The sequence below is a fragment of the Melopsittacus undulatus genome, chromosome 11, assembly GCF_012275295.1.
Source record: "Melopsittacus undulatus isolate bMelUnd1 chromosome 11, bMelUnd1.mat.Z, whole genome shotgun sequence".
NCBI classification, from domain to species: domain Eukaryota; kingdom Metazoa; phylum Chordata; class Aves; order Psittaciformes; family Psittaculidae; genus Melopsittacus; species Melopsittacus undulatus.
The window spans coordinates 2356300-2376656 of NC_047537.1; the positions used below are offsets into that span (position 1 = coordinate 2356300).

The following is a 20357-nucleotide window of genomic DNA, read 5'->3' on the forward strand; positions in this document are numbered from 1 at the left end:
AGGAAATGTCAAATTTTGAATGCAAAGATTTTGTTTTATTTGTATATAACAACCCAATAGCAAGCAACATACAAGGCTGAGAATAACAGAATAAAAGGGAGAGATTCACCATTTCATCTCTATGGCACGGCAGTATTCAACAGCTAAAACAACTGATGCTGGCCCTGATAGCTTGAGTCCATAGACTGTGTATAACTATACCTGCACTGCAATACATCTTACACAAGTCTGCAGTTAGTGAGCACCAACAACAGCAAGCCAGGACCAGAATTCAGCATGTCTTGCTTGCCACCACAAACTCCATAATAATCCACAAGCAAAATGTTGTGCTTAGCTATCTTTATGAATAGAGGTTACCTACTTCTCAGGTAGTGATTCTGTAGGGGATCCAGAAACATTCTGGCCATTAGCTCCAGTTTTCCCTCCCTTCTTGGTGTTCTCCAAAGCTCTCAAGGAGGTGTCGGCACAGCGAGGGATCAACTGGGGAACCCCACTTTCCAGATTAGCTATTCCATTAGTACTTGGCACCATCTTCCCTGTTGCTTCAGGGCTTCCTATGACAGAAATGACGTTTCCTGTTGTCGTTGAGACGGTGCTATTTACGCCAACTTTATTTAGAAGGGGGAATGTTCTCACTGTTGCACTGATTTTTTTGTTCCTCAAGCGGTATCTATAAACAAGCACACATAAAAGAGATAAAAGAAGATTTGAAAAGGTGCTTATTATGAATTTTAAAGTATTTCTAAAACAGGCAAAAGGAAGGGATTGAGAGGAATGTGGTAGGAACAAAATTACAAGACTTCAAAACATGGTTCTTATTTTCAACAATCTGCAAACTGAACATCAACATCTTCCTCTGTAACCAAACATCACTGCTCCTCTTAGAAGCTGCACTTCTGCAGTTCTTTGCAAATGGTTTTGGGTGAAAACAGTTTCAAGAATGCACACGTTGAAATAACTCACTTTATGCCTTAAACAATCAAAATGTAATTAACATTCTCCACCTTGTAGTTGATACAAGCAATTCCTGACAGATGCTGACCCTAGACTTCATTTCGGGACAGGAAATTGTACTTTATGTGGGGTAAAACAGAAAATAAAACTGGAATTAGCTTGCAGGCATTGCTTTACTGTCATTTCAATTTTGTATTGGATTAGGACTTCACGGGATTCACAAATCCACCCAAATCATAGAGAAGAAACTATCTGCAAAATTACATGGAGATTCTTGAATTTAAATTAAAAGGATGAAAATAAATAAATAAAAGACAAAGAAAATCTCCCAGACTCACTTTTCGAGCTCTTCCTGAGAATGAGCAAATGTACAGTTTGTTCCTCTTGGACATCCCCCTTGCTGTCGAAGGTCTCGGCACATACTTGTTTTGTATTTGCTATTTGGTTGAGGCTATACAAAGAAAAAAATCAAACCACCAGACATTCCTTTTACAACCTAGCAGACAATTGCTGTAAAAACAGGTTTGAAATACACAAGCCACATTCAAAATGATTTTACATTTTGCATCTTTAATCAGAAAATTAAGGAAGTTTCTTGTTGATGGGGTAAACACTACACGACCATATGGATCTCACTACAGCAAGTTCTGCTGCTTTCCGTATTTAGGAATGTTAAATTCTCAAAACCTGAATGAAGTTAACAGTATCATCAATTATTCCACACACGAGACCATAAATGTTTCAAAGCAACAGTAACTTCTCAAAGTTACACCATTCAGTAAATGTACATTAAGAGATATATAGTTACCTGTGGAGTTTCATGGCCTTTTCTACTGTAATTTTGAATGAAATCCACTAGCCCATGTACCACAGTCTTTACAGCAACCATTGCATTTTCCAGCTGTTCCCATGTTGGAGATGCTGCATCTAAAAATCATTAAAAGCAGGCTTGTCATTCTGACAATAATTCCAGTAGTAACATAAATAAGAAGTCTTATTACTCTTGTATTACTCTTGTATTACTCTTAATACTCTTCTAGTATTCAAAACATTAAGTACTAGGACAGAACTTAGAGAGGCCTGAAGAAGAATTTATTATATAGTAATAAATAGGAATTTCGTAAACAAGGAGTGGAAGTTATCTTAATAATTTTCTTTGTTATATGCAAAAAACATCAGAAGAATGTTTAAAAAGCCTCATTTGCATACCTGGATTTGGATCTATGTTTGCCAGGAGCTCTAAATGAGGCCTCAGCCTGTTTAAGTTTGCAGGATCTCCCGTGCGCTGCAAGACAATTGTCAATTCTTGTACACTCTTTGCAAAAGACTCTGGAGATTGGAGCTGAAAACAAAGCAAGCATTAGTATGCTGCATCTTACAACTGTGAATTACTGATCTGAGAAAGATTTTCATTACACTGGTTTCTAAATGCATTATGTAGTGTCTTCAGATGGCATACAGAGAGTATCAGTGGAGAGAAATTTTATTTCTCATCTCAGAATCTGCCCTATGAAGCTTCATCATAAGACACATAAAAGGAAATTAGTCTTAAACTACTGAACATCAAAATGTCTTCATATGAAGAAGACGCTATAGTGGGAAAACTCCTTTCATTCTAGTTTAATTAATATTTTATATAACTAAAGAAAAAAGTTAACTCAAACATTTCCTGAGATTTTTAGTACAACATTTAATAGTCTAATCTAATCCTACAAAGATACTAAAATCATGCCTTCGACAAACCTTGTCAATAATGGATTGCATGTGTGATTTATGTGCCAAGTCACCATACAGAAGAGAAGACCATTGTTCTGGTGATATTCGAAGTCCTGCTTCCATGGCAATGTGAACAATTTGGGCATCATGTTCTCTCCGCAAGGCCTCATAACTCCGAAACTCTTCTTTAAGCTGCATCAGAGAAGAATCTTCATCCCTTTTAGTGACCTAGTAAACAGGAATAATTAAGTACTCCTTTAACAAAAAAATCTCCAAGTCCATTAGAAAAAGACAGTTATACAGTACAAAAGTATTGGTTTTGTATATTCAGCATATACTTTGGTTCTTTTCCAGGTATTCACCCTCATAGCCAGCAGTGCACAAGCAGACACACCAGCTCTCCGAGTTTCTACAGGATCACTGATGCAAAGCTACAGCAACTTGCTACTTTCAACTACAAAGTAATCAGATTGCTTAAGTCACAGTTACATATGTAAACTACTCCTAGTTTTTGCTACACAGTATTGAAAGATGACTTAAAGAAACGGGAAAGCCTCCAGAAGCAACTTACTGGAACGGACAATTTTAAGATACTAACATTTAAAAACTAGAATATTTAACTGAAAGCCCAATGTAAAAGTTAAGTAAAACTCTTAGGTTAGAGAAGATATTTGTTATAAATGAGAGCAACAGGTCTCGTTATGTTAATGTTTAGTTACTAATGATGTTGTGATAATCATGTTTTTCATTGTGATTCAAAACGGAACAAAGACCCATGGAATTAACTTTTCATTCTTCTCCAGATATAAAGAGTTGGGAATAGTCAGTTTAAACAAGCCACCCTTATGTATTGAAAATAAAGAACCTCTTCAGTACAAAGTGGCCAGATACAGACAAAAGAAAGGCTAGAGAGTGACAAATATGTGGGAACACAAGGCTGGAGCTCAGGCTGAGAGCAATCTCTGTCTGGTGTCCCTCTCTCATGCCTGGTGTCGGGGCTAGGGAAGTTCCCAGTACTACATTTGTTCCTTTTGCAGGGAGTTTTAAATATCAAACAACTATTTCATGACAGCTCTAGATAAACATCTTGTAGTCTGTACTATTTAAATGTGTAGAAACTGATTACAGTCTGTACTATTAAAATGTGTAGAAAATGAATTTATGTAACATGTCACAGGTGAAAGATACTAATCCTAAGTCAGGTTCTCTGGAGCTGCACTAATGCACAGTAACAAACTTCAAACGTTGGTATTTTACCTTAAAGCAAGATGCTCTATACAGTAGCTGCACAACATGACCAATGCTTGTTTTAGAGGCCTGAGGAAATCTTGGTTCTAGCCTTTGCACAACAAAAAGTACCAAAACTTTTCTTGAGAGTGCAGAGCCGTCTTCCAGTGCCAGTAATACAAGTTTCAGTGCCTCCTCTTGCATAGCTTTAACACACAAGAATAAAAGATGAAACGCATTGCCAGAAATCAGCAAGGCCATCATATATTAACATGATAAGCAGGCATCTGAATCATCTCGAATTTAATTCCTTATTATTTTTTATTTCCCTAATCACAAGAAAAAAGCTTTGTAAGCATTGTAAGAAGTTTGCTGATTTAGAAGTAGTATTTAGAAGCACTCAAAGCACAGCAAACAAAAATCTATGACTAATTTTCAGTAATAAACACATCAGTAGTGCAGGTTCTGTATTTTATTCCACCGTGCAATCATGCAGCCTTTGTAATTCTGTAGCATCTTATCAATGCTACACCATGGAACTATAAGATAAATACAGGGACAGTGTGCAGGAATGCTAACATCAGTTACTGGAATAAAAAGAGGACTAATTTCAGTTTAAACATAATTTCCTTCTCATTTCTGTGCCTGCTTCAGCAGCATTGAAAGAATTTGCTGTTTCTATCAAAGTTATAAACATGATCATTATAAACTATAAGATTAAAGTATGCTGCAACCTTGTTATAACAAGGTACAGCTAAATACACTCTGCTGCAGCCTCTACAGGTACCTTACCTGGTCCTAGAAACTGGCATCCTCGTGCCCTGACAGCAGCCCAAAGATTGGCAGAAAGCTGCTGAGGATTTTGGTGCTGCAAGATCAGTTCTGTGACAGTTCTCTCTCCCAGTGATCGAGCTGCTCTCATAGCTCTGACCCGACCCTCTTCCTCCACCAGCTGACAGTTCACCAGTGTCACAAGCTTCCTTTGCATTGGACGGCTCAGTGCACTCTGATTCAAGCTTGCAACACCTTCAAAGGAAGAGAGAAAAGGCAACCTATTGCTTTTATCCAGACAAATTTATCTGTATAAGACTAAAAGGTGTAGTAATATGTGTCTTTCTTTAGGACTTGTACACTAGTCACAGGCATCTTGTCTTCTCTTCAGCAACTGTGCGTTATCAAAAAGGATTTTAAAGTCTTAATGGACATCAAGCCCATCCTTTAAGGAAAGTTCAGCTTTAGTACAAAGTTAGCCTCAAGGTAGTAATATTAAATAAAAAAAGAGTATCTTGTGAGCTTAAATTCTAAAAAAACCCAAGTGTCCCAAGTGTGAACAAGCTTTTAAAGACATATGGGAAACTTTATCACAAAAATGAGAGCATTATCCATTTGATGTCTAAAATCAGTGCTGAGAACACAAGTGCTGTTCAAAGCAAGCTTCATCAAAATTCCAGTCTTCAGCAGAGACTCACCTTTCCCTCCACTTAATGGCTTTAAGTAGAGTGCCAAATCCTCAACACATTTCTTTGCTACTTCATAATGTTTGTTCTCTCCTACATTACTCAACTTTACTGTCTGATGATCGGGTACCTAAGAAAATGCAAAGGGAAGGAAAGAGAAGAATTATACATACCAAGCTACCTGATATGCCTTCGACAGCACCAACATTGCTACTATTAATATGTAACACTGCAGATTGACACTGCTTTTTAGGGAAGTGGGAGATGGGTCCCACCAAAAGTATGTAGAATGTAGTAAAGAATAACAAAAAGGGATCAAGATGAGGGTTGGGGTGATGAAAGATTATTTTTCTTAGTACTCAACATGTTAAGAACATAAGTAGGATAGAAAACAATAATGAAGGTCTAATGAGAAGGTACTTAAAAGATGAATGAAGAACACAAGATTTGAGAGGATGATCAGTGTAAGAGATCAGCACGATTTACGACAGAGACACAAGAGAAGTTATAAACCAAACTGGCAAGAAGATAATATGAAAAAAATCAAAAGCAAAGTTAAAAAAAATCATTTAAGCATAATCTGGGGGTGATGAAATCTTCAAGGAGAACTAGCAAACTTCACTTGCTGGAAAAAACCCAGAGTAACAAGGTCAGACAGCAAGAACAGAGGGAGTATAAGTCACAAAACATTAAACTGTTTGAAAGACGGTGCAAGAAGTTAGAAGACAAGGAAAATAACTGTTGTAAGATCAAGGCTGTGATCTGACACAAAGTTAGAAATGAAAAAAATGAAAGGAACGTGTGAACTTAAGAAACAAAACCACTTTGATACAGTGTTATTACCAATAGCCCTGTCGAGGCATGTGATAAGCCATTAAAGAGCAATGTAAAAAGTATCTTTTTACTGTTCCTTATGTTACTTAAAATGCCCAGATGTTACAGGAAGAATAATATCTTACAGCATATGAACCAGCAGAAGGTGAGCAGACTTATTTAGTCTCTGAAAGGCACAGTGCTGATTATATAATCGCTGTTTTGCCACTGCTACGAGACAGCGCAGGGAACGTTCCTGGCCTGATTAGCCAGTGTCTGAAAACACAACTGGAAACCCATCATCCTGCATACTTCAAAAACCCAAATAAAACAAAACACACTTCTGAAAGCTGGTTAAAGAGTGAGCTACTTGTGAATATGTGACACACAGAAACCAGACTCCTTGTGAGCATACGATGAATGAATGCAATCTGTAGGTTTACTTTTCTAATGACAGTTGTGACAGAACTATTTCATAATGGATTTTTTTTTCTCCAGCTACAGTTCAAGAGCCTTTTAAAACCAGAATTCACCTTACAATGGCTACATCTTATGAGGATGGTTCTGCAAATGGTTTGGGCCTCTTAGAGGACTTCTAAATATAACAAAGTTTGTGTCTTACCAATTTTTTAAGACTAAAACGAGAGAAAAAGATCAGCAGCTATATTGCAACTGGCATGTATATGGTAATAACACAAAGTGGCAACCAAAGAGCTGCTTAAATCATACCTGGGCTCCAACTAGCTGGAGGAGTGCGAAGTTTACAGGAAGAACATCGATGTCCGTGTTGATGGCAGTCTGGTCGAAAGGACATGCCTTGCGATGAAGCTTGTTCAGGCAGGTCTTACAGACAGTGTGAGAGCAACCTAAGCTGATGGGTTTGTGCACATTCTCATCAAACTCGTTGTAGCAGATTGGGCAGGACAGAAATTCTGTCCACTGAGCTGCCTGCACAGGCATTGTGGAAGCTGGACTCTTGTTTAGCAGGCTAGCAGACCATTATTTCTCTGTACTATGTTTTGGCAGCTGGAAGTGAATAACAGAGTATTTAAAACATGCTTTCTGGTAAATTAGAGTGATTTTTTTCATTAAGAAATAAACAAACCACCACTGCAGTATTTTACAGAAGAAACTCCAAGCCTTATATTGAAGTAATCAAAAACCCCAACTTCACATTAGCTTAATAATTGTACTAAAAGTGGCTCATGAACTGAATTGATGCAAACTACAAGTTGAACTTATTCACAACAAATGACATTAAAGTTCTTCTCACAGAATTAAATACACCTTTAGTGTAGGAAGAAGAAGACATTTATTGGCACAGAACACATAAAAGCATGAATCACAGTAACTTTCTCACACTATCTCATCTGACTTTGAGTTTTCAAAACCCTGACAGCACTCCCTGGTTGTAGAATGGGCCTGGCCATTCTACACAGAGAAGACACAGAATTTGTGTGTGTTTTGGGGAGGGGTAATTAAATGTTATTTCCATTTGCAACAGATCAATGCCTCCCTTCTGCAGAGCTTATTCTGACTTCATCAGACACCAAACTAAACACAGCTTTGCCTTTCTTTCTGCAAAAGGCAAATCAATTCGCAAAAGCTAAGAACCATAAGAAAACACTAAAAGAATAAGAGGTTTGGTTTTAGTTTTATGATTCTCTTGTGTTACTTCCCCTTTTCTCCCAAGAACCCACTGAAGTGCTCAAGGGCAGAGATTGCTGTATTCAATTCTGCTTTTCACATCTCTGCCTTATACAGGAATGCACTTCACTTCCATGAACTCACAACAAGAAAACCTCTGATGTGTTGAAATTCCAGGTATTTGGGACAAAGCTTACAGGAAGGCAAGCAATAATTTCACCTGGCTTGCTATTAAGTCTTGAAACATCTCACGCTGTGAAGGAGTGCCTTGAAAACTGTTTACATAAATGTGTTCCAAAGAAAATATGGATGTATAGAAATTGTTCTGAAGGACATCCCACCTTATATAATGTAAGTTCTTGATAGAGATAACAGGCCTAAGTAGTTCATCGAAACCGTTCACATCATGCAGACTGAAATCCACAGCTCCATCTAAGAGCTGAGCAGCCCCACCCTTCGCTGCAATGTGCAATGATGTTGACTTTCTATGCAACCTGGAGACCAGTTAGTTCACTTCAAGGCTATGAACAAGCTTCTCCTAGCAGCTTGTTAGAAATGCAAACACACAAATGCTATAATTACATGTTTAATATCCTAGTTTTTTTCCTCCAATGATGGAAAAAAGGTAATTGCTGTGAGGAAGCTGAGCTCTCCCCTCCAGTTTGAATCCAGTAACTCTGCTGCAATTCCATTGTTGGTTGTGCCACAGTTTAATGAATGCTAAAGTATTGGACCATTGAAATCATTACGAGAACACCAAATAGACTCTATCTGTGGATGTATTTTATGTTAATTATAACCATCTGCTTAGAAACGCTATTAAGTACTATGAACATTCAGTGCCCTTTAAGTAACAGGATACTTGTACAAGATGTCCTTATCTCAGCGAGCTTTTCAATATTATGCAGTGATTTCCCCCCCAAAATGAATTCCCATAGTAAGTGTAAAACACAACAAACTGGAAGTTGAACCAATCCCTTCCAAACCAAACTGCTGAGGTAACACTTTCAACATAAGCCAGAATATTCACATGCATTACACAGAATTGATTTTCACCCAACTTCTAGGAAAGCACAATCAAAGCTCTTGCAGGCAGGAAAAAACTGCAGCCCTCTTTATTACTCCATGTGTCTTGGAAGGAAGGAAATTCAAAAGCAAAACAAATAATAGCAAAAGCAAACAATGAGTCAACATGCCTAGAAAGATTTTAATTCCTCTATGAAGAATCCCACCATTTCCTTCGGCACATCCACTCCAGCTTCCCTACCAGAACAGCAGGACAAGAGAGGCACAGAACTGTAGCATGAACTTGCAGCAAACACTTCCCTTCAAGCTTTTTGCCAGCATCAAGCTAACAACACCAATACTACTGCTGACCCAGGAACCACACCGGTGTCTTTCCACCTGGCTGTGCCACACAGGTAGCAGCACAAACTGGACAACGCAGGAAGTGTGCTCCTGCCGTGACTCACACAGCCAAAAGTTGAAGGAAAGGCCAGTCCACACCAGCTCAGCTGCTGGCACGTCACTAACAAGCTAAAAACCAGTCTCTATTTCCACACTGCTCAGTAATTACCTCCAATGCAGGAATCTCTGCTCTCAGACATTCGGTTTCCAGAGATACTCACAAGAAACAGCCACCTTTCTACTGACAAGCTTTTAAAATAGTTGTTTGTTTTCCTGACCAGCATAGAAACTAAGACAACAGATCCTTCCAGTGTTGCACCACTGAATTTAAAGATCTATCTGTGGATATTTCACCCCCATAAATGACAGATTCCACTAAGCATGTGTTGTCCTTCAGGTTTCTTGACAGGAAGAAATCTAATTAAATCAGCAAACAGCTGAGGAGAGCTCTCCACTCCTAAAACTTCCAGCAGCCATATGCAAAAGGAGGCTCCATACCCTATTAAGCTTGCCAGCTCTCTTGCCACTCCTGTGCTCCTGTGTGTTAAGAAACAATCTCCCATCTCCTAATTATCATGTCAACTCCTCCAAAAAGCATAAGCCCAGTGTTTAATAGATTCTTGCTCCTCATCAGAAGCAGTGTATTGCAGGGATGTCCTCTTGAAATACAAATTGATCCAGTGCTCTAAACACAAGGAGCAGAGAACGTAATAAAGAGGGTAAAGTAGAAATCATTTTGGGTTTGTAGCAGCACTCTGCAAAAAAACCCAACCAAACCCCCAAGAAAATGGCTGATACAGAAACTGGCCAAATGTACAAGGTAATGGTGATTTTTACTTGAAAGCTCTTTAGATAGTAGAGTTACAATAAATTTTACACTATTGCATTTAGAAGCAATACTTCAGATGACAAACTAGATTCAGAGATTACATAATAAATAAAAACTATTGCAGTGGAGTAAATTCCTGTTTCTAATACAGCAACACTGTATTCCCACTGCAGGGCTGGCTGCAACAGAGTCACATAACAGTGACAAATGACTGATTTTCTCAGGATCTGAGACCAGAATACTTGATGAAACTGGAAGGTGGGGCAGAAAGAAGCCCCCGAACCTCCCTCAAACAGCCTTACCATTTACAACAGATGGAAGTTGTAAGATTGAGATGTTCTTGTTCTACATTAACTTCTAGCTACCTAATCCCATGTCATTCTCTACAACTAATTAAAGTCATTGTAGTTACTCAACAACTTTTGGAGGATAAATATTGTTTAATCCTGATTTCCTTAGGTGCCCATGCTGTTCTATTGGTCTGTTCCTCTCCCACATGAACCCCTGGACCACTCTGAGCAGATGTGATTTGAGCTGCATCATGTCTGAAATCTGTAAACATTCCACGAAAATTGGTATCTGCAAAAACTTCCAATTCACACTTCTCAGGAAAGGCCACATCACAGGCTCAGCAGTTACTGTCTGTCTGCTTCTCTGATCTACCAGCACACAGCACCAGCCAACAAATATCACATTTTGTTCAGATATAATAAAGGGCTATTTGGAAAGCAGAGACACGACACAAATCTGCAGGAATTCCAACAAACCTTTCAACACAAAGGGTTTGATCTGCGAAGAGCAGTGTTGGACGTCTGGCTCTTGGCCTCCTGAATTTGGTACCAATTCATTAAGCAAGGCAAGGACAGGTTTCAGAACCTCACAGCCGGGGACTGAGCCGGCACTGGACTGAGCACTGCCTGCACTGGCTAATTAGCAACTCATGACAATACTTTATCTTAGTTTCCTTTTATCCAGGGCTTAGAGGCCTAACACCAGAAGGAGATCTCCACACCACAAGTTACTGACCTCAGGAGTTCAACAACCTCACACCAAAATAGAGAAAGGGTTTTCTTTAGTTAGTGATGCTGGTGCTGCCTTCCATCTTCATTCAGTTACATTTCTCACCCACACTAAGATATACAAATTCAATTACTTTTAAATACTTTTCACCCATCTTTTCATCTTACAGAGAAGAATGCAAAAACACATTTACAGATGGAGCAAGTTCAGTCCCTCCCCTCGAAGCTATCCCATGAAAGGACTCAATATTCAAAGACAACTGCAGCCTCACCTTCAGCTACCCAAGCAGCTGTCTTGGATTTTGCTTCATTTTTAAAGACCTTTTGTTCATATTTATTAATCAATTATTCAATCCAACCTAGGTATAGTTCTTTCAGCAAGGAACAGAACATTTTGGTGCCTCTTCACCAGCTACATGCTCCAGTTCCTATGTAACAAGTGAGCATGGGGCTCAGCAGAAGAAAACTTCCTTCTCTTCAAAGGGAAACAGGTTCAACACAAGGCAGGGATCAATCCCCTTCAAAACTCCACATTGCCTGGAGTCACGACATACACCAAGAAGTGATGCACGCAAGTTTTATTCCTTTCCAAAGGCTGAAAACTTGAACACACTTCCCCCTCAGCTTAGGCAAAAAGAGAAGCAGCAGTACCACCCGCAGCCACGGCTGAACAGAAGCAGCCTTCTTGCAGACCTAAGGGGGAGCTGCTCAGGCCTACTCCATCAGGTCCCTTGTGGGACACAGGCAAAGGGAAGTCTAATAAGCAGAGCTTGTACTAGAACGTGACATGGAATAATTCTGTCACTGAACAAAGGAAATTCTTCTCTAAAGATGAAGTAAAATCTTGAAAAACTAGGGAAATTACACATCATTTTCACAAGTACAATCTCACTGTGGATTTACACCTAAATCTCAGAATCCAATTGATTTTTAGTCCTTGATATTGACTTGCTTCTAATGTTGACTGCAGAGTTCATGGTATTTTCTTTTCCTTTTTTTAAGTGATCTCCATTTATGCAGGTTAATCATTTGTTTGCAGTACAAGGAGGTAGCTTGTTCAAACCTTCCTTCCTAAGTTAAGTAGTTCTGAAAACATCCTGAATGGGTCAAAACCTTAGTGCCCATGTAATCAAATGATCACTATTATTCTCTGAAACAGCAGAATCTTTTACTCATTTCTCTTCGACAGCCACCATCAACAGCTCTAGAAACCTAACTTCATTAAAAAGCTTAGAAAAGGGCTGCCCCATAATAGCTTTGCATCATTCAGCTATGATGGCCTGAAATGAAGAGAAATCCTCTTTACAGAGCAGACTTGCTTATTTCTACATTCCATAATATCTGTCACATGTAAATCTGTATCACGTGCAAATTCTATATATAAAGTAGAATCTTTCATGACCATTAAAGATAGTATTTCAATGTGATATTTTCACTAAACATTAATACTACTCAGAGTATCTACTATTTTAGTTCAAATTACAAAAGTTATCATCAAGAAATCTTGATAACATGGCAGAATCACAGAATATCTCAAGTTGAAAGGGACCCATAAGGATCATTGAGTCCAATACCCTGCTCCTTGCAGGACTACCCAAATTAAACCATACGGCCAAGAGCATCATCTAGACATTCTTTGAACTCTGACAGGCTTGGTGCCATGACCACTTCCCTGGGGAGCCTGTTCCATGGACCAACCACCCTGCCAGTGAAGAGCCTTTTCCTAATGTTCAGTCTGAACTTCCCTGAGGCAGCTTCATTCCATTTCCTCCTGTCCTAAATATATATGTCTGTCCAAACGTACGTATTTATGTACGCCAAATATATAAATATATGCCAAATCACCTACAGGACATCTCACTTGCCATCTTCCTACAAAATGAAAGCCCAGATCCATTCTCTCTCCTTAGAACATGTGGCTGAAGAATAAATCCTTATGAATGGGGACACAGTTCCCTAACACAAATTGAAGTTCATGGTGCCTCAGTGACCACCCAAGCTCACGGGGTTCAGAGGTAAATCCCCCCCCATCAACACTAGAGTCAGTGTATCCCCAACAGCTCACACCTGCTCTTTCCTGTTCCAAGTGTTGCCAGCAGGAATCTGTTACTAGATTTTAAGTTTCCTGTATACTTATGTAATGCCACTGTGGGCTTTTTTTGTGTTTCGTAGGTGTCACTGAAAGGAGAGTTTGTCCTTGCCTGGTACCAGTTCAGCTCCTGTAACAGTATTGACTTTTCAGGACTAACTGAAGGGCAAATAAAAGAAACATTTCCTTTGCCACCAAAAAAAATCAGCTGAGCTTACACTGAAGGCAAAGAAAGGGAGTCATTTTCTAAGCAGATCTATATTGACACAATTACTTCAAGGGGAGATCAGTGAAGGATTCCTTTCTCTCCGTTGATATTCTCAGAGAATAAGGATCCTCACCTATGGCTTCACTCCCAATGAGGTTTTTCCTTTTGAAACTATGTTTTGCAAAGGAGATATTCTGTATTCTCACATTTCCAAATCCTTTTAATGAAATACCAATTCCATTCTGAGATATAAGCAAGAAAACAGAAGGTTCCATAGGAGTCAGGAAGCCTTCTTAGAGTGTACAGAATACTTCAGCATGCCTATGTATATCAATTTTTCCTTTCACTAGGATTGTCCAGTCAGTGAGGAGACCACTTCTGTTCATCCCATTAAGAGCTAAGCAAAACCTGACTAAACCTAAAGTAACACACATCTAACAAGACAAACGCTGGTAGCTGTTACCCTCTGGATGCTGTAAACAATCTATCTCCTGTAAACCAACAGGGCTTTAAATGAAAGAGATCGATACTCAAGACGAGGGCTTCATTTCAAGTTACCTCAAGCACTGACATTAGAACTGCAGGGATTTAATATTTTGGAGAGAAATGGCCATGACCTCAAACAAGACAGGACCAGAAGTTAATAAGAAACCTGTTCTTGTGGAAAGCTTTGCTTACACTGCAGAACCAAGCAGCTCATTAGAAAGGCACGCAGGTCTTGGGAAGTGATTGATTACAAAAATGAAGCATTCTGTGTTTCATTCAATAATATTTATACAAGCAACAGAAGCTCCAATTTCCAGAATTTCCACAGACATTTAACACAGAGCAAAGGTCAAATAGCAGTATTTTGGTTAAGAAGAGCTACAGTTGTATGTGTTGGTTCTCATTTGAAACAAGACCTTTGCTGCCCCAATTACATGTTTTCACGCTGTAATCTGAAGGGCTGGTTTTCATTTTTGCTTCAACATTCTCATATAGCTGTAATGGGCATGGAAGAACAATCACAGGAGGAGCTACAGGCACTATAACCTAACCCAGACAAACCCTAAGTTTGCACTTCGAGCAAAACAGACTTAAATCAGAAATATCCCTGGCTGGCAGCTTAAACTTTGTCCTTATTTATCCTCACTTGGGTGTCACCCCAGTCCGAGCCCTGTAACCGAGAGCTCATCGCTCTCCATCCACACCACTGCCCTCCCTTGCGCTTTCTGCGCTTAACCTGAAGCTCTCAGCGCACCAGCAGAGCCAAGACACGCTCTTCCGGATCACTTGTTTTGGGTTCCTACGACACTTCAAACGTGACATGACAGGCGTAGTCCTAAGGCCCGTTTCGCACCGTGACTCTCCTCCCCCATTACCCCGGAGCAGAGCTCCACCTGAGCAGGGCCGCTGGGGACGCCGGTGCAGCTCTCCGGAGGACACCACAGCACAGGCGGCCTGGTGCTGCCGGCGCCGTAACCGGGAAACTCCCGGCCTCCAGCCCTGCGGTGCGGGCCCAGCCGCTCCCCTCGCCCCCCTTGGCCAGGCCGCTGTCAGCAGCTGCCGGCCGCGCACCTGCCCCCGGCCCCGGCCGTCATTCCGGAGCCACCACCACCAAATGGCTGCCCCGCGGCCCCGGCTGGCCTAGCGGCGGCGGAGGGGGGAAGAGCAGCCGGCAGCCCCCTCCCCCGCGCCGCAGCGGGGCGGCGGCGCTGACAGGCCGCGCTCGGCGGGCGAGGCCCGGCCCCGCTCCGCTCCCCGCCCGGATTCCGCAGCGCCGGGACCCTGCCGGGCACCGGGAGGCGGCGGAACAAGGAAGAAGAGACGGAGGGAGAAAGGGAGGAGGGGGTGCGGGCGGGGCCCCGCCGGGTCCCCGCGTCCCCCGCCCAGCCCGCTCCTACCTGCGAGGCGCGGGCGGCGGGGCCGGGAGCAGGCGGCGGCCCCGGCCTCTCACACGCCATGGGGCGGGCAGCGCGGCGCGGAGCGGCGGGGGCAGCGGCGGGGGCCTCGGCGGCGCCGCCTCATCGCGCTGACAGCCGGGAGCGCCGCCACGCCCCCTCTCGCGAGAGCCGGCGAGCGCCGCCGCCGCCCCGCGCGTGACCGCCGCGGCGCATTGTGGGAGCGGAGCTTGGGGGAACTGACCATAGAGACGGAGGCGCAGACGGGACTGCGGCCGCTCGCCGCCGCCAGGAAAAGCGGAAACCATAGAGATGGCGTGGCAGAGCGGCGGGAGACGCCGCCGTCAGCGCCCCCTTGTGGCGCGCCTCATCTGAGTGGCGCCTCAGCGCCTCAGAGCTCGGTTGTCGCTGACAGCGTCGGTCATTTATCCTATATTCTAATTAATAACTTCATTATCATTAGCGCTAAGAGGGATGAGGGACTCGCAGGACGCCTGTGCCGCACGTCGGCTGTCCTGATGTCCCCCGGGGGGTGAAGCCACCTCAGGAGCAGCATGAGGGAAAGCTCCGTGTTGATGCTTCACCACAAGAACAGGCACCTCGCTCCTCTGGTCACTCACAAAGATCAAACCAGGGACGTTAACCAGAGCCGAGGAGGTGCAGATGTGACTACCGAGGAGCAAGTGTTCCATAAGAAGAAATAGGTCAGCCTGACTCTTCTGAAGGACAGAAAACCCCATTACTACATGCCCGTGACTTGAAAAACGTATTTTGTTTACAACTCACCACAGCAAACAAAATTCTAAACACCAAGGTATGCAGGTAATTATTTAGCTGCGATTAGAAGAAAGCATATGTATTTCTGAGACGGCATCTTGTTTGTATTTCATTTATTGTACTGTGACAGGATGAGTGGTTACATGGATGGACAAGGAGAGGAAACACCTTTACCGGGAACGTGCACAAACTCGGGTTTTGTTCACAAAGCTCACCAAGACACTCGAGCCACTGAACAGAACATGCTGTTGGCCCGTCGCACAACACAACTCTCCCGTGTTTACATGCAATACAACAGCAGACCAAAACAATGCATGTTCCTGCTCCCATGTAAGATGCACTTCAGAAGATCAGCCTGTTTCCTCCTTGGACACACAGGGAAATACCCATGTATGTGACTATCAAGATCAGTCAAACAAAAACCAAGATGTGATCTTTTGAATTATAATCATACACCTGCCAAAAATAAGCATTAATGGAACAAAGTTTGCACAGTTGAACCAAATCTGCCCCATGAAAGCACAATACATTTATTTACTGAACTACAGGGATAAAAGCCCAATGTAAAAAGGATGGGGGGAGGGAAGTTAACTCTTTCCTTGTTTTACGACAGCTTCCAAGGATGAAGGAGTTTATTTTAAGTAACTAAGTCTGCAGACATAAATGAAAAGCTACATACAAACCTGTACCTATACCCAAGTTAACATCTGTAACTATAGTAACGGCAAGTGCGGGTCTCAGCATGCTTTTGAAAATTAGACTTAATCTATATGCAATTAGGAACCAGAATTTAATTGTATTCCGTGAAAAGCAAGGAAATACCAACCACAGGGTCAAAAGGCTGTAAGTAGTGAGACTCATAAATGCAAACAGAACACAGTGCTAAAATGCATTTTTGATTGCAAAACATTAGGCGGTCGCACTGTAAATAACTCCCAAACCTTTTAATTATCATGACAATTCCTATAGTTCAAAATCACTGAAGTAAAGCAAATTATCAACTTTTCATATGAAATAATAGCAGAGCTTGTGAAAGGTTGGGCTTTCTGCTTAAAGTACTGGGTGCAACAGGTGATTTTATCTATGTAGTCAGACATCTTTGTAGATTTCTGGAGCAAAACACAAGACTTGCCTGTTCAGACAACCTGGTTTTTGAGGAAGACACATGCTGCTTACCACAGCAAGGCCTGCTATGAACTGGGGCCAGCAAATACTTCTGCAGCCCAACTAATATGTACTTTGGTGTTAATAATACCAGATGAAGAGCTTAAAAAACCCTTCATGAAACACATTTTTAAGACTCTTAGCTGGAATTTCCAAGAGATAAGGACAGTAGTAGTGCTGGCACAGCTGAGTGTGCCTGTCACATGAAACAGGTACACACTGAACCCCTCATGTAGCTGATAAACCTCAAAACAACTGGTGCACTCACAGACACAGGGGAAGAAAATAACCAAAACCTGTTAACTGACATTAAAAACTATTGTCTTGGATTTTATAAACAGCTGGGTTATGACTTATGTATTCAGAGCAAGAACTTCACAAGCACCTTTCTGAAACTGGAAGGAACACTGGAAGGAACAGGTACCCTTGTGATACAGACAGGACTACAAACTACCGCTTCTTAGCTGAAAAGCATCTAACGTAAGTACCCTTATCTCATATTAACTGAATTGACTCTTTATTCATATCACATTAAGTGGAAGAAACATATACCAGTCAAAGACAGGTACAGGATTAAGAATTCTGCATTATATGGCTTTGGATGCTGGTGATAAAACTGCAATAACCTTTGACAAAGTACAAACACACCTACCCAAACACAAACCCTTACCATTTTACTGTATGACAGAGTTAAGAGTATGAGAAGACCTCTATGTCTAAGCCATTCCTAATGAGATAGATATACAGGATTGGTTTTTCAAAAGTAATGTAGAAATTGCTATTATGTATCAGCACACTGCTTCATTTTACATCAAGCGTATGTGTCTTGTAAAAAAAATGAAGGCAAATGTTACAACTCAACAAACAGGAGTAACAATCAGAATTAGTCAAATACAGGTGCAAAACGGGTATGACAGGAAAAAAAGGTCAGAAGTTGTTTAGAAAAATTCAGAACTCATTCATAAAACTGAAAGCAAATCCTTCTTCAGTTGAAAATGAACTGCAAGGCAACACTGTTTCTCTTTTACCCATTCAATATTTGCAAGAGGCGATTTGAAAGCCTGAATATCTTTTGTTTGCTGTGTATTCCTTCTTAATTATCACAGACTTGAGTATGAAAAAGTGCCTTCTTTCTGTTGAAGGATCTCGAAAAGTCTGGGCAAGGAAGGAGATGATTTCACTGTAAATGGTAACATGAGCTGGGTGGGGACAACTAACTGAATAAATAACAAACATCCCCTTTCCTTAGCCATTATGGGTCACAAACATCACTCAGGCTTCAGCTTACTGCAATATTTAGCTTGAAAATTGTCAGCACTTGCCTTTGAAACAGGAGAGTGCAAATAATAACTGGGGGAGGAAATCTGAATACAACTAGAATAATAGAAGCATAAAATAATTTCCCCTATTCTGCAGTTTGCTTTTGGCTAGTAAACACCTTTTTTGCACTTAAAAGCAATAGGAACCTTAAAGCAGCAGGCAAGTTTGCTGCTTGCAAGGCATGTTTTTGACCACCACTCGTGTTTGTGCTTCTCTCCAGGGATCTGCATCTAGAATTTCACCTAGAATTTCACTAGGCAGGAGCTTTTTGTGGACAATCCCACCCATCTATTAATCATAGTCTATTTTAACTGTTGTAATAGTGTCCAGGTTTGTTTTTTCACTGTTACCCCTTCCGTGAACCGAAGTTAAATGCTTTTTAAGAGCAGACTTGTGTTTGAAGTCCATGTCGCAGCAGTGACACTTGTAGGGCCTGTCCCCACTGTGTATGTTCAGGTGATCCTGGAGTGTACTTTTGGCTGTGAAGGTCTTCAAGCACACCATGCACTGGAAGGGGCGGATGCCCATGTGGCCCCGGATGTGTCTGTTCAGGTTCTTTTTCTGTGTAAACGTTTTGCCACACTGCAAACACAAGAAGAGTTTGTGCATTTTCAGATGTCTGAGATAGTTCTCAAGGTGCAGGAATCCCCTGGGACACTTTGGACACTGGTGCCGCCATGAGTTGCTGGAATCATCCACGCTCTGGAAGCCATTGGTCCCACCATAAGTTCCTTCTGGATTGTCATTGACTAAAGCCTGAAAGTGATTTCCTGGCATTTCTGTATTTCTGCTTTCAACTGTAGAATTTATCAAGCAGTGCTGGGTTTCTGGAAAATACAAATTTGTTTTAGAGGAAGTGCAAGGCTGAGGAAAATTATCATTATCTACATTTGCAACGCTCATAGAATCCATTCTGAAGATACAGATTTCTTCATCCTTGTATCCAATCTCAACTGTCGATATTTCCGAGGGTTTGGGGTCCTTCCTTTCCGAGATCACGCTCTGCACTATGGGCTGCAAGGTGTCCCCATTCTCCTGCTTCACAGCGTACTCAACATTCACTGGGCTGTCTTCAGAGATCTCAATTATTTCACAGTCTTTATCTAAACCCTCATCCCCGTTTCTCAGTTCAGCATCTGAGGAATGACACCTCTCTGCAGCCTGGTTCTCCATGGAAGCATCAACCTCCAGGTATTTCGACAAAGCTTCGGTACACTTCTCCACAATGTGAACCATCTGGAGGTAGCTGGCAGCAGTGAGGTATTTCAGCAGCTCCTTCTTTTTGACTTCCAGAGCGCCAGTGTAACAAGAGAGCAGGAGCTTTCTGCCCACCTCGGCGCTCTGCAGGATGGTGATCCGCACCTGCCTGGACTGATTGAGCAGGAACTGATCCCGCATGAAGGTGGAGCAGGCGGCGAAGATCACCTTGTGTCCCTGGAACTCCGTGTCGTTGATGTAAATGGAGACGTCGCAGAAGAGGTTCTGCTGTCGCAGGAGGTTCATCTTCTGCAGCACGGCATCCCCTTGCTGCTCGAACTGGAAGTGCAGCACCTCCGAGTCCGCTGCCATGGCGCTGCTCCTGAGGGGGAACCACCGGAGAGCCTCACCGAACCCAGGCCACCCCAGCTGGCAGGGCCCAAGAGCGGCCCCGCTCCCCTCCGCTGCGGCTGACGGGCTCCGCGGAGCCGCCCGCCCGCCCTCCTTCCCTCCCGCTCACCGGCCGCGGCCCGGCCGCTTCCCGAGCCGGTGCGTGCTCCGCCGCCGGTGCCGCAGCGCGCCGGAAGCGCTTCCTCCACCCGCCCCTTCCGGCAGCGGCCGCAGCTCACTCCAGTCCGCCCGCCCCTTCCTCC

General features: G+C 42.3%; 2 protein-coding genes and 1 non-coding gene across 5 annotated transcripts in view; all 3 read right to left on the bottom strand.

Annotated features, from left to right (window-relative positions):
* The window catches only part of RC3H2 (ring finger and CCCH-type domains 2), a 28838-nt gene extending 13555 nt beyond the window's left edge, over nt 1–15283 (bottom strand). For 2 of the 3 annotated variants that reach the window (XM_034067380.1, XM_034067382.1), the window contains exons 1-10: nt 15250–15283; nt 6897–7193; nt 5367–5484; nt 4690–4923; nt 3928–4103; nt 2698–2898; nt 2164–2296; nt 1763–1881; nt 1293–1405; nt 362–670 (exon numbers count right to left, since the gene is read on the bottom strand). In XM_034067380.1, the coding sequence (XP_033923271.1) occupies nt 362–670; nt 1293–1405; nt 1763–1881; nt 2164–2296; nt 2698–2898; nt 3928–4103; nt 4690–4923; nt 5367–5484; nt 6897–7127 (1634 nt within the window). In that variant the 5' untranslated portion in view covers nt 7128–7193; nt 15250–15283. Of the gene's footprint in view, nt 1–361; nt 671–1292; nt 1406–1762; nt 1882–2163; nt 2297–2697; nt 2899–3927; nt 4104–4689; nt 4924–5366; nt 5485–6896; nt 7194–14745; nt 14871–15249 lie in introns of those variants that run through there. The other variant, XM_034067381.1, reaches the window with a different exon arrangement.
* LOC115947575 (small nucleolar RNA SNORD90) lies at nt 2385–2498 on the bottom strand. The gene has a single exon (XR_004081480.2). It is a non-coding gene; the product is annotated as a small nucleolar RNA SNORD90 (small nucleolar RNA).
* Nucleotides 15284–16121: 838 nt separating the features above from the next.
* ZBTB6 (zinc finger and BTB domain containing 6) lies at nt 16122–20261 on the bottom strand. Its single transcript, XM_034067901.1, has 2 exons — nt 20225–20261; nt 16122–20086 (listed from the first exon to the last, which is right to left on the bottom strand). The coding sequence occupies exon 2, from the start codon at nt 20074–20076 to the stop codon at nt 18799–18801; it is 1278 nt and encodes a 425-aa protein (XP_033923792.1). The 5' UTR covers nt 20077–20086; nt 20225–20261; the 3' UTR covers nt 16122–18798.
* Between the last annotated feature and the right edge of the window lie 96 nt (nt 20262–20357).